General features: G+C 47.9%; 1 protein-coding gene across 1 annotated transcript in view; it reads right to left on the reverse strand.

The window, feature by feature from the left end:
• Positions 1–14,211, reverse strand: part of LOC106573567 (fibrillin-2) — a 113,049-nt gene that overhangs the window by 40,321 nt on the left and 58,517 nt on the right. The window contains exons 9-20 of the mRNA XM_014148716.2: positions 13,864–13,989; positions 9,138–9,290; positions 8,042–8,284; positions 3,470–3,613; positions 3,135–3,254; positions 2,797–2,922; positions 2,499–2,621; positions 2,082–2,357; positions 1,753–1,806; positions 1,380–1,505; positions 984–1,109; positions 331–450 (exon numbers count right to left, since the gene is read on the reverse strand). Of these exons, the coding sequence (XP_014004191.2) occupies positions 331–450; positions 984–1,109; positions 1,380–1,505; positions 1,753–1,806; positions 2,082–2,357; positions 2,499–2,621; positions 2,797–2,922; positions 3,135–3,254; positions 3,470–3,613; positions 8,042–8,284; positions 9,138–9,290; positions 13,864–13,989 (1,737 nt within the window). The remainder of the gene's footprint in view (positions 1–330; positions 451–983; positions 1,110–1,379; positions 1,506–1,752; positions 1,807–2,081; positions 2,358–2,498; positions 2,622–2,796; positions 2,923–3,134; positions 3,255–3,469; positions 3,614–8,041; positions 8,285–9,137; positions 9,291–13,863; positions 13,990–14,211) is intronic.

Consider the following 14,211-nt stretch of genomic DNA (forward strand, 5'->3'; position numbering starts at 1 on the left):
TGTATATGACTCTGCTTTGAACAGAAAACAGCACTATATTCTAAAGTACAGGAATCTATTAGACTGACAAGGCTGGCTCATGTTGGTGTTTATTCTAATGATTCATCCCTGATTACCATCTGTAGATGTCCAAAGCGGACATTGACTTGTTTATTTAGACTAGAATACACATTCTAGAAGGCCTACGAAGCTAGAAACCTTGGCTCATATCCCACTTCACTCTGTCTGCTTGATGATGATTCTCCGACAGAAGTTTGTCTCAGGAATCCGTTGGTTTTCATTTGTGTCAGATTGAGTCGGGCAGTTGTGATAGATGCCTCGTTCTCTTACCCACACAGATGGTGTTGGTGGAGTCCAGCTTGCTGCCGTGGGAACACTCGCAGTTGAAGGACCCGGCGATGTTGCGGCAGACTCCGTTGACACACGGGCTGGACTCACACTCGTTGATATCTGAAACACATGGATCAGAGCAGGGTTAGGTAAGGCATTGAATAGCCAGTTAAATGGGTCATATAGACCAGTGGAGGCTGCTGAGGGGAGGACGGCTCATAATAACGTCCGGAACGGAGCAAATGGAATGGCAGATAACACCTGGAAACCATGTGTTTGATGTATTTGATACCATTCCACTGATTCGCTCCAGTCATTACCACGAGCCTTTTCTCCCCAATTAAGGTGCCGCCAACCTCCTGTGATATAGACAGACGTGTGTTTACTTCAACAAGGACAGAGGATATAAGCCAACGTGTTCATATATCTGATGTTCTATTTAACTCTGTCATGTGTTAAACAGTTGCAGGTGTATGTACATCTAGCAGATTTCACATCTACAACGTTTAGTCAATGAAAGGAAAGGGGAATACCAACACTGCTCTGATACTCCTAGCATGTTCAACTGTGGTTGTGCATTAGCATGCTGATATTGAGGCATTAGAAATGTGAGGTGTGTGTCTTCTCCATTGGTGTGTGTATGAAGTGTTCACCTTCGCAGGTCTCAGAGTCAGGTTTGAAGACGAAGCCTTTGGGACAGGAGCAGGAGTAACTCCCGGGGGTGTTTCTACACAGGCCGTTGTCACACAGCAGACGGTTCACTAGGCACTCATTGATGTCTGGTAGGTTGAGGATAAGAGGACAACAGGGTTGACTTATCACATGTAACACAAACCAACCAAAACAATCAACCCCAGTGTTTGAAATGTAGAAGATGGTTCACCCTGAAAAACTAACTTTGTTCATTCATCAAGACCACGAAAGTACAGCAGATGCTGTGAAAAATATGGGACTCTGTTTGACTTTAGATCACTTTTAAGGTCTGATAAACTTTCATTTGGGTTGCCGCTTTTTCCACCAGACATTGAATACAGGAAGACTGGACTCACCCACGCAGTTCTTGCCGCTGGAGTCGGACTCGTAGCCAATGTTACAGATGCAGCGGTAGCTCCCTCTCAGGTTCTCACACATGCCGTTCTGACAGATGTCAGGGTCCAAGGCACACTCGTTGATGTCTGAGGAGACACCCACCACAAACCACAGCCTTAGCTTTAAGCTCTCTCCAACGTCCAGATTCCTTTTCTTCACTTTTCCTTTATTCTCTCTTTGATTTGAAATTCAGAGTGAAATTCACACCTTTCTGAGGGATGCATTGGAATGTTAGGGGAGGCCTGTTAAATGCCAGAATAACTAGCAGTGATTGTAGGGCAAGCTCCAAACCACAGAGACCTAACATTAAACAGCACCAGTCACATGACTCACCTCTGCCGTCAGCAGTAATGCCAATCCCACTGCTGCACACCGCCTGGAACTCAGCTGAAAGCCAAGAAAAACCCCTGTAAGTCACCTGCTAATATATCCAGTGTAACTAAAAATCACAATTGACATTATAATTCTAACAATCACTTCTGCAGTATTTGGAAGAGTTCTACAGGATCTTAGTCTGGAATTTGAACTGATATGAACAACATTGTGAAGTGAAACAATACTGAAACAGAGCATATCAGCTTGGATTCCAGGCTAACAGGATGTGAATGACAGCACATGTAAACCAATGATGTTTGCTGGTGTGGTTAAGGTTAGTCAGTCACCTGAGTTGCGGGCAGGGCAGGGCTGGCAGGGCTCTCCGAAGCCGTGTTCAGGACTGGCACAGCAGCACTCAGACTTAGTGACGGCGCCAGGGAAGGGACGCGAGCACGTGCCCATCTTGATGGCACCGTAGCAGGTGGTACGCATGTGTGTGTCGACACACACTCTCCCGTCCACGTCGATGGCCAGGCCTGGTGGGCACTCACAGCGAAAGGAGCCCTCAGAATTGATACATCGTCCGTTCATACAGATGCCTGGTGTCTGGCACTCATCAATGTCTGAGGGAGCAGAGAAGGGGAGAGATATGATGATGGTACTTGTCCCACATGGCTGCAATACAGTCATGGAATCAATCACATTTCGATATAAAGAAACCTTTAGAGAGGATGCACGTCCAGAAATGATATCAGATGACGTACCTGTGCAGTAACGTCCGTTAGGTGCCAGGGCGAAGCCAGGTTTGCAGATACACTTGAAGCTACCGTCCTCGTTGATACACATTCCATTGAGACACATGTTGGTGGTGGCACACTCATCATGATCTGGTTGAAGAAATAGAGGTGAATTAGGCTTTCTGCCACGTAGGCTTTCTGTCACGATGGCTTTCTGCCACAAACAAATGAGCGTAACCTAGTGACATACAGTATGTATTTACCATGTAACAGGCCTCTAGGTGTAATCCATGCTGTTAGAGCGTAAGGTATGTGTGTAGCTCACCTATGCAGTTCTTCCCATCAGGAGTGAGCTCAAAGCCAGCGTTGCAAATGCACTGGAAGCTTCCGTCAGTGTTGACACAACGTCCGTTACGACACATCACTCCGTTCACGATGCACTCATCAATATCTGGGGAGGGAGGGAGGAAGAGGGGTGTTTAGGCTTAGTTTGACTGTTAGCCAGGTTAGGTACCAGTCTGTTTCTGTTCTGGACACCTTGTGGTGTTGTTACAAGCAGAGTCAGTCAATGGGCCAATGTACCCAGTCTGTCCATCCAATACAACTGTTGTCATAAAAAATGATCATGTTCTGTAGTTGTTCTGGTGAGTGATTGAAACATACCAATGCAGGCCTGTTTGGTGGGCGTGCCCTGGTAGCCTTCGTGACACTTGCAGTGGTATGATCCAGGTGTGTTGACACAGTCTCCGTTGACACAAGGGTTGCTGACACACTCATCCACATCTGAAGGAGGGAGGAGAGGAGGCAATGAAGAAATATACATTTATCAGTGCAACCCAGGATGCTCCAACTACAAATCTGAACACTCCCATACGTGTTAAAACAGGTTAAAGAATGAATGCTATTGTGTTTTACATCTACCAGAGAAGTTCTGTGTGGTCAGAAGATGGCAGTACAGTATATGATTTTCCTAACTGTAATAACTGCAGTGGGCTTACCAATACACTCCCCGCGTACGTCCTGCCTGTAGCCCATGTTACATTCACAGCGGTAGCTGGTCGGGGTGGGGATACAGCGGCCGTTCAAACACAGGTTGGTGAAATGTTTACACACGTCAACGGTCTCATTGACTGACACAGGGACTGAGGATACACAACACAATACATTACCACACAATATTTATTATTTATTAAAACACAGTGAAGAAAAGTTGATGAAAAGCCATAGACTATTGTCTCTGCTTCCACATGGCAAGCGGTACTGGAGCAACAAGTCCGACAGGCTCCTGAACAGCTTCTATCCCCAAACCATAAGACTGCTAAACAGCTAACAAAATGGCTACACAGACTATCTGCATTGACAGTTTTATTTTTGTACTGACTCTAAGCACCCTCACAAGACTCTACACACACACACTCCCACTGAACACACACACACACACACACACACACACACACACACACACACACACACACACACACACACACACACACACACACACACACACACACACACACACACACACACACACACACATAATTTGCTCACACACACATAACACCCCTTCAAATGAGTGGAATCGGCTATTTCAGCCAAATCAAGCACACAGCCATGTGATCTCCATAGACAAACATTGCAGTAGAATGGCCTTACTGAAGAGCTCAGTGACTTTCAACGTGGCACCGTCATTGGATGCCACCTTTCCAACAAGTCAGTTCGTCAAATTTCTGCCCTGCTAGAGCTGCTCCGATCAACTGTAAGTGCTGTTACTGTGAAGTGGAAACATCTAGGAGGAACAAAGTCTCAGCCGCAAAGTGGTAGGCCACACAAGCTAACAGAACGGGACTGAAGTGAGTAAAAATAGTCTGTCCTTGGTTGCAACACTCACTACTGAGTTCCAAACTGCCTCTGGAAGCAACCTCAGCACAAGAACTGTTCTTTGGGAGCTTCATGAAATGGGTTTCCATGGCCGAGCAGTCGCACACAAGCCTAAGATCACCATGCGCAATGCCAAGTGTCGGCTGGAGTGGTGTAAAGCTCGCTGCCATTGGACTCTGGTACAGTGGAAAGACATTCTCTGGAGTGATGAATCATGCTTCACCATCAGGCAGTCCAACGGACCAATCTGGGTTTGGCGGATGCCAGGAGAACGCTACCTCCCCGAATGCATAGCGCCAACTGTAAATTTAGTTGGAGGAGGAATAATGGTCTGGGGCTGTTTTTCATGGTTCGGGCCCTTAGTTCCAGTGAAGGGAAATCTTCACGCTACAGCATACAATGACATTCTAGACGATTCTGTGCTTCCAACTTTGTAGCAACAATTTGGGGAAGGCCCTTTTCTGCTTCAGCATGACAATGCCCCCGTGCACAAAGTGAGTTCCATACAGAAATGGTTTGTCGAGATCAGTGCGGAAGAACTTGACAGGCCTGCTCAGAGCCCTGATCTCAACCTCATCGAAAACCTTTTGGATGAATTGGAACACCGATGGCGAGCCAGGTCTAATCGCTCAACATCAGTGCCCGATCTCACTAATGCTCTTGTGGCTGAATGGAAGCAACTCCCCGCAGCAATGTTCAACATCTAGTGGAAAGTCATCCCAGAAAAGTAAAGGCTGTTATAGCAGCAAAAGGGGGGGACCAACCTCATATTAATGCCCATGATTTTGGAATGAGATGTTCGACGAGCAGGTGTCTACATACTTTTGGTCATGTAGTTTATATCCTGATGCCTAGTCACCTTACCTTATACACCTTATACATATCTACCTCTTTATCTCCAGTATCCCTGCACATTGTAAATATGCTATTGGAACTGATCCTGTATACATAGCATTTAATCCTAATACAAATTCCCTGTCTTTGGTCAGTTAGGATCACCACTTTATTTAAAGAATGTGAAATGTCAGAATAATAGTAGAGAGAATGACTTATTTCAGCTTTTATTTCTTTCATCACATTCACAGTGGGTCAGAAGTTTCCATACACTCAATTAGTATTTGGTAGCATTGCCTTGAAATTGGGGCAAATGTTTCAGGTAGCTTTCCACAAGCTTCCCAAAATAAGTTGGGTGAATTTTGGCCCATTCCGCTTGACAGAGCTGGTGTAACTGGGTCAGGTATGTAGGCCTCCTTGTTCGTACAAATTTTCTATAGGTTTGAGGTCTGGGATGTGTGATGGCCACTCCAATACCTTGACTTTGTTGTCCTTAAGCCATTTTGCCACAATTTTGGAAGTATGCTTGGTGTCATTGTCCATTTGGAAGACCCTTTGCGACCAAGCTTTAACTTCCTGACTGATGTCTTGAGATGTTGCTTCAATATATCCACAATTTTCCTTCCTCATGACGCCATTTATTTTGTGAAGTGCACCAGTTCCTCCTGCAGCAAAGCACCCCCACAACATGATGCTGCCGCCCCCGTGCATCACGGTTGGGATGGTGTACTTCGGCTTGCAAGCCTCACCCTTTTTCCTCCAAACATAACAATGGTCATTATGGCCAAACAGTTCTATTTTTGTTTAATCAGACCAGAGGACTATTCTCCAAAAAGTACAATCTTTGTCCCCATGTGCAGTTACAAACCGTAGTCTGGCTTTTTTTATGGCGGTTTTGGAGCAGTGGCTTCTTCCTTGCTGAGCAGCCTTTCAGATTATGTCGATATAGGACTCGTTTTACTGTGGACATAGATACTTTTGTACCTGTTTCCTCCAGCATCTTCACAAGGTCCTTTGCTGTTGTTCTGGGATTGATTTGCACTTTTCGTACCAAAGTACGTTCATCTCTAGGAGACAGAATGCGTCTCCTTCCTGAGCGGTATGACGGCTGCATGGTCCCATGGTGTTTATACTTGCATACTATTGTTTGTACAGATGAATGCGGTACCTTCAGGCATTTGGAAATTGCTCCCAAGGATGAACCAGACTTGTGGAGGTCTACAATTTTTTTCTAAGGTCTTGGCTGATTTCTTTTGATTTTCCCATGATGTCAAGCAAAGAGGCACTGAGTTTGAAGGTAGGCCTTGAAATACATCCACAGGTACACCTCCAATTGACTCAAATGATGTCAATTAGCCTATCAGAAGCTTCTAAAGCCATGACATAATTTTCTGGAATTTACCAAGCTGTTTAAAAGGCACAGTCAACTTAGTGGATGTAAACTTCAGACCCACTGGAATTGTGATACAGTGAATTATAAGTGAAATAATCTGTCTGTAAACAATTGTTGGAAAAATTACTTGTGTCATGCACAAAGTAGATGTCCTAACCGACTTGCCAAAACTATAGTTTGTTAACAAGACATTTGTGGAGTGGTTGAAAAACGAGTTTTAATGACTCCAACCTAAGTGTATGTAGACTTCAACTGTATCATGTTCTACTTTACTTTATTTTATAGTACGACGGATATTGATTACTACATTGTTTGGAAAGAGCTTCCAAGAAAGGCATTTCACTGTACTTGTGCACGTGACAATAAAACTTGAAGTTACCATAATTATTTTGGCATTCAGGTTAGTCTCATTGAGATATAATCTCTTCTCCAAAAGACCTAGTCCAATGCCGCATTAAAAGCAACTGGGAACTCTGAAAAAAACAAGGTCAAATCATAACGTCAGGGAATCTTAAGGTCGGAGTTCTAGAAAGAGGCCAGAGTTCCCAACTTGGAATTCCGAGTTGGATGACCCAGATGGGAGCTCGTTTTTTTTCACAGTTCCCAGTTGTCTTGAACGCGCTGAAGTCGGACATTTCTGAGTTCCAAGTTCCCAGTTGTTTTGAACGCGGCGCAAGACCTGATCGACAGTTTAAAAGATCAATATGTCATATACTCAGTTTAAAACCTCTACAGGATCTGTGTCCCCCCCGCGGGATGGTTGAGCTAACGTAGGTTAATGTGATTAGCATGAGGTTGTAAGAAACCAAAAAAAATTCCAGGACATAGATATATCTGATAGGGGCAGAAAGCTTAGGTTCTTCTAAATCTAACTGCACTATCCAATTTACAATAGCTTTTACAGTGAAAGAATACCATGCTATTGTTTGAGGAGAGTGCACAATTATGAAAATGTATGAATAAACCAATTAGGCACATTTGGGCAGTCTTGATACAACATTTTGAAGAGATATGCAATGGTTCATTGGATCAGTCTAAAACTCTGCACACACACCGCTGCAACTAGTGGCCAAAGTCTAAATTGGGCCTGGGTTTGAATAATACATTTTGGCCTTTCTCTTGCATTTCAAATATGATGGTACAAAAAAAATACAAAAAAACGCATGTTTTTATCTTTGTATTAGCTTTTACCAGATCTAATGTGTTATATTCTCCTACAATAATTTCACATTTCCACAAACTTGAGTCCTTTCAAATGGTAACAAGAATATGCATATCCTTGCTTCAGGTCCTGAGCTACAGGAAGTTAGATTTGGGTATGTCATTTTAGGCGAAAATTGGGAAAAAAAGGGGCGGATCCTTAAGAGGTTTTAAACACTCTAATATCTCTGTTACAAAACTTAAAACCGCAGGCTAATAATGCAACACTACCCTATGGACACTTGTCGTGGCCTAACCAACTCACCGATATTACGCCCGCCGCCGTTTCCTCCAAAACCATTGCCTCCTCCTCCCTGTCCCCCTCCTCCGATTCCTCCTCCGTTGCCATGGTGACCGTTTCCGTTAGGCCCGTTGGCGTTGAGTTTGTAGCCGTAGCTGTAACCGCCGCCGTTGGGGTAGCCGCCCCCATTGGGGAAGCCTCCGTGGGGGAAAGCTCCGTTACCCGTTCCATGGGGCACCCCCTCGATGCACAGCCTTCTGTACTCATCTACGAGGAAGAGGATAGAAAGGGTTCATATTGGTTATCTTCAATGAAAATGACATGCATGTTTTGTTATGGTTTGGGTCAGTTTGACTTATTTTGATGGTATACTGTACATATGGGCCAGTGGTTGCATAAAGTCACACACTTGAACAATGCCTGGACATGATTATGGCTGGAAAAATGGGATGTATGAACACACACACACACACACACACACACACACACACACACACACACACACACTGAGTGAACCCCAGAGGAGGAAATAGCCAAAGGGAGGCCTCCCACCATAATGAGTGGTGGGAACGAAGGCTGTGTGTGTGTGTGTGTGTGTGTGTGTGTGTGTGTGTGTGTGTGTGTGTGTGTGTGTGTGTGTGTGTGTGTGTGTGTGTGTGTGTGTACAGCTTGGCACTCATTCATACAAACAAATCACAAATGCATGAAAGGGATAAGTATGAAAACACACACTCTCACAGGGGAATAGACATGCAGTAGGTGAGCTAGATGGATGAGGCCAGGGCCATGGTCTTCACCCAGATCTCTTCCATCGTTCTCCTTTGGTTTTTAGTCATGATGTCATCCTCTTCAGCCCCTTTCCCACAGTGAGGGGATGTGGGATCGTGAATTATTTACATTGTCAGTTAAATGGCAAGCTCTTTATGTTTAATCCAAGCTGTTCAAGCTGTTCATTCATAACACATGTCAAAAATAATTATTCCATTGATATGCAAAAAGGAGTTTGGACTCCCTTAAGGCTGTGGGTCAGTAGTGATAAGTGTGTGTGTGTGTGTGTGTGTGTGTGTGTGTGTGTGTGTGTGTGTGTGTGTGTGTGTGTGTGTGTGTGTGTGTTACTCACCGGATCCCCTGACAGGACACATCTCAGGGATCTGTCCAGATGCCCAGCAGCGGCCTGTGTCACAGCAGCACTGCATCTTGGTATACTGGCCCTGCATGTCACCCGCACAGCGCCCGTTCGCCAATGCCGAGAAACACGTGCCCACACGCTGGTCTGAGCGGGGGGATGGAGGGAGAAGGGGAGAGAAAGAGAGATGGGAAGAGAGGTCAGTATGCTTCAGGGTGAGTCACTCAGATCACTCATGACCTGTGTTGTAACACGGCTGACTTTCAGATCATGTTGAAAATCTACTGTTACTCTTTCACCTTTATGCAGACCATGTTATAATGCACATGCTTTAACATACTGTAAATACTCTGGTGACCAAGTATAAACACAATATTGCAGTGTTTCACTTAATGTGGGTCACAGACAGTTTCTACTGGCTCACAGTGTACGGTTGTGATGGGAAACAGGTGTTTGTACATTCTTGAGGATCACAAGAAAATCCAGAAGCCTTCAGCACAAAAAAGCCTGACAAGCACCTCCCTACCACACAGATGATATAGGGAGTGACGATGGAGGTGTGGTTCCTCCAGCCCTGTTGAGGGGTTACAGGTAACAGCTGTCCCCAAATACCAGGGCTGCCTCTCCCCAGGAAGTCTCTCCCCTGCCTGCCCTCTACATGGTAGCCTGGGAGGAAGCTAATTTATGGTCTGGGAGCTGTAAAGGTCTGAGGTGTCCTGACTAACTGCAAGTATTACAAGGGCCTCCTTATTTGGTCTTGTTTGTTACAGTCTCTCAGGTCAGAGTCAGTGGGGTGGAGGAGGGAGGGTCGCACAGAGGGAGGAGGGTGTGTTTGGGGTAAGTGGAGAAGAAGTGAGGGTCCCTTAGTGCGTGTGTGTTTTTGTGTGTGTAATGAGGATGAAAGTGAAGGGGGAAAGAGAGGGGCAGGGGGAAGGGGAAAAAGAGAGGGGCGGGGGAAGGGGAAAAGAGAGGGGCGGGGAAGAGAGGGGCGGGGAAGGGGAAAAGAGAGGGGCGGGGAAGGGGAAAAGAGAGGGGCGGGGAAGGGGAAAAGAGAGGGGCGGGGGAAGAGAGGGGCAGGGGGAAGAGAGGGGAAGGGGAAAGAGAGGGGGAAAGAGAGTGGCAGGGGGAAGAGAGGGGAAGGGGGAAAGAGAGGGGGAAAGAGAGGGGCAGGGGGGAAGGAGAGGGGCAGGGGGAAGAGAGGGGCAGGGGGAAGAGAGGGGCAGGGGGAAGGGGAAAAGAGAGGGGCGGGGGGGAAGAGAGGGGCAGGGGGAAGGGGAAAAGAGAGGGGCAGGGGGAAGAGAGGGGAAGGGGGAAAGAGAGGGGGGAAAGAGAGGGGCAGGGGGAAGGAGAGGGGCAGGGGGAAGAGAGGGGAAGGGGGAAAGAGAGGGGGAAAGAGAGGGGCAGGGGGAAGGAGAGGGGCAGGGGGAAGAGAGGGGCAGGGGGAAGAGAGGGGCAGGGGGAAGGGGAAAAGAGAGGGGCGGGGGGAAGAGAGGGGAAGGGGGAAAGAGAGGGAAGGGGGAAAGAGAGGGGGAAAGAGAGGGGCAGGGGGGAAGGAGAGGGGCAGGGGGAAGAGAGGGGCAGGGGGAAGGGGAAAAGAGAGGGGCGGGGGGGAAGAGAGGGGCAGGGGGAAGGGGGAAAGAGAGAGGCAGGGGGAAAGAGAGAGGCAGGGGGAAGGGGAAAAGAGAGAGGCAGGGGGAAGGGGGAAAGAGAGGCAGGGGGAAGGGGAAAAGAGAGAGGCAGGGGGAAGGGGGAAAGAGAGAGGCAGGGGGAAGGGGGAAACAGAGGGGCAGGGGGAAACAGAGGGGCAGGGAGAAGAGGGAAAGATGGGGGAAAGAGATGTGAAGGGGGAACGGGGAGTGCAAGTTGATTAACTTGGCTAATGAGGCAGAAGTCTGGAATTAACCAGATCCATGTGGAACAATCCTGGCCAATTATATTATACATGAGAAGCTGTGTGTCTAGGGTTTACAGCCAAACTTTCCCCCTTACTTCCCCCATCACTCCCTGCCTCCCTCCCTAGGACCAACCTAGCTGGGGGCATGATTGGGGGAGGATGGGTGTGGAGGGGTGGGAATATGGGAGCAGAGAGGGGGAGAGAGGAGAGGGAAAGTGGTGATGGGGATGATGATAACTTCAATGGGAACCAGACCCGTAGCTAGCTAGTCCATAGCAAGCCACACAAACGCATGCTTTCTCTTTTACAGACTGGGTTTCACAGTGTGACGAAGGGGGCATTAGGGCTGATTAGCCTTGCGCTCAACATGTCCCTCTGGTCTGCTTCTCCACGCTATGCTGCTAGAGTTGACATTCCTGGACCTGGAGCCCCCCGCTCACTTCATGTAATCTGGTGGATGGGGGAGGAGGGGTTAGTTTCTTAGTCTACCTCCCACTCACAAAACACACCCAAGCAAACAGGGGAGCCAGCCACAGCATGGGTCTGGCTGGAGCTGAGGAGATATGGTGGGATGTGTCAGACAGGCCCTGATATCACAGCTCTCTTTTATTTGTTCCTGGGGACAGTTCACCGGATTACACTAGACAGATGGATGAGCGCTGAGGGTGAGAAGCGATGGAAAGAGAAAACAGGGGGAAAGAGAAAAAAGGGCCTGGAGGAGAGAAGGAGAAATACAGAGAGCAGGGGGTGGAGGGAGGGAGTGTGAGAGAAATTGTCAGTCCCCTTGGAGAAAGACAGAGAGAGAGAGAGAGAGAGAGAGAGAGAGAGAGAGAGAGAGAGAGAGAGAGAGAGTTGTTATACCATACGGCCTGCAGCTTGTTTTCCCAATCAGGCTACACTTCCCTCTCTTCCCTCTGCTCCCTCTCTTCCCTCTGCTCCCTCTGCTCCCTCTCTTCCCACTCCTCCTTCTCTTCCCACTCCTCCTTCACTTCCCTCTCTCCCACTGCTCTACCCTTTTTTGCGGCACAGAACAACAGAGAAAGGGGTGTTTTTTTCCTCCTCTCCTCCCGCTCTTTCTGTCTTGTCTTGCTTGTTGTCGTGGTGGTGTCAGCTTTGTTCTCCTGCAGGCCTCTAAGTGGGTCCAGATGCCTTCTACCTTGACGCTAAACAATCTTCCACACAACCAGGCCAGGCAGAACAGAAGAGAACAGAGGCCTCCTTGTGAGATCAACGTTGACCCTGTTCATTGTTCCCTTGGCATTTCCACCCTATTTCCCTTTTTTCGTCAAAAGACAACAAACAAGTACAGCAGAGATTGTCAACAGATGATGAAAAAATGGATTGCGTGCCAAAGAGAGCGGGGGGCCAACAAAACTTTGATCCGGGAGAGAATTTGAATATGGCATTCTACTGCCTGGTAGACTTTGGGGCGCACAACTTTTCAATTAAAGTAATCAAGGGGTTCTGCTTGGCTATGAGCGGGGCCTTGAATGAAGGACAGTTATTGGACTCCCATTCGGACGCTGTTTAAAAGCAACAGAACCAGCTCTCTGGCGGCCATTTTGATACGAGTTGCTGGTGATTGCAGGCGCTCTACATTAACACCTGGTATTGTTTCAGGGTGTGAGTCAGAGGTGCTAATGCTAAATGTTATAACAGCAGTCAAGACCTGCTGCAGAACTTCTTGACTCATCAGAACACTAGTCACAGGAGGACAGGAGGGAGAAGTCCAGATGTGAGCAGTCAGTGGCTAACAGGAGGGGGAAGTCCAGATGTGAGCAGTCAGTGGCTAACAGGAGGGAGAAGTCCAGATGTGAGCAGTCAGTGGCTAACAGGAGGGAGAAGTCCAGATGTGAGCAGTCAGTGGCTAACAGGAGGGGGAAGTCCAGATGTGAGCAGTCAGTGGCTAACAGGAGGGAGAAGTCCAGATGTGAGCAGTCAGTGGCTAACAGGAGGGGGAAGTCCAGATGTGAGCAGTCAGTGGCTAACAGGAGGGAGAAGTCCAGATGTGAGCAGTCAGTGGCTAACAGGAGGGAGAAGTCCAGATGTGAGCAGTCAGTGGCTAACAGGAGGGAGAAGTCCAGATGTGAGCAGTCAGTGGCTAACAGGAGGGAGAAGTCCAGATGTGAGCAGTCAGTGGCTAACAGGAGGGAGAAGTCCAGATGTGAGCAGTCAGTGGCTAACAGGAGGGAGAAGTCCAGATGTGAGCAGTCAGTGGCTAACAGGAGGGGGAAGTCCAGATGTGAGCAGTCAGTGGCTAACAGGAGGGAGAAGTCCAGATGTGAGCAGTCAGTGGCTAACAGGAGGGAGAAGTCCAGATGTGAGCAGTCAGTGGCTAACAGGAGGGGGAAGTCCAGATGTGAGCAGTCAGTGGCTAACAGGAGGGGGAAGTCCAGATGTGAGCAGTCAGTGGCTAACAGGAGGGAGAAGTCCAGATGTGAGCAGTCAGTGGCTAACAGGAGGGAGAAGTCCAGATGTGAGCAGTCAGTGGCTAACAGGAGGGAGAAGTCCAGATGTGAGCAGTCAGTGGCTAACAGGAGGGAGAAGTCCAGATGTGAGCAGTCAGTGGCTAACAGGAGGGAGAAGTCCAGATGTGAGCAGTCAGTGGCTAACAGGAGGGGGAAGTCCAGATGTGAGCAGTCAGTGGCTAACAGGAGGGAGAAGTCCAGATGTGAGCAGTCAGTGGCTAACAGGAGGGGGAAGTCCAGATGTGAGCAGTCAGTGGCTAACAGGAGGGAGAAGTCCAGATGTGAGCAGTCAGTGGCTAACAGGAGGGAGAAGGAGAGAGTGGTGTGGGTGTGTTTGCAGGGGGCAGTGGTAACTCACCTACACATCTGGCACCGTCAGTACTGGTGATGTAACCACGGGGACAGGTGCAGACGTAGCTACCGGCTGTGTTGGTGCATTCACCTCCGTCACACACACCTGGGATAGTGCTGCACTCGTCAATATCTGAAACACACACACACACACACTTAGATCATTGGAGTTAGAGCATCCACTGAGCTTCATGATAGTCATACACTTATCACACACAGTAAATCAAAACCCTGTCACAGGCATTGCTTGGAAGAATTCCTCATCCTTAATAGCAGCTGTTCAAAGTCTTTGGATCTATGTAAAATATTTGAAGAAGTGGATGATATCTCATCTGTCAAAACGCACTTGAGGGCC

Source organism: Salmo salar, chromosome ssa16, assembly GCF_905237065.1.
Source record: "Salmo salar chromosome ssa16, Ssal_v3.1, whole genome shotgun sequence".
NCBI classification, from domain to species: Eukaryota; Metazoa; Chordata; class Actinopteri; order Salmoniformes; family Salmonidae; genus Salmo; species Salmo salar.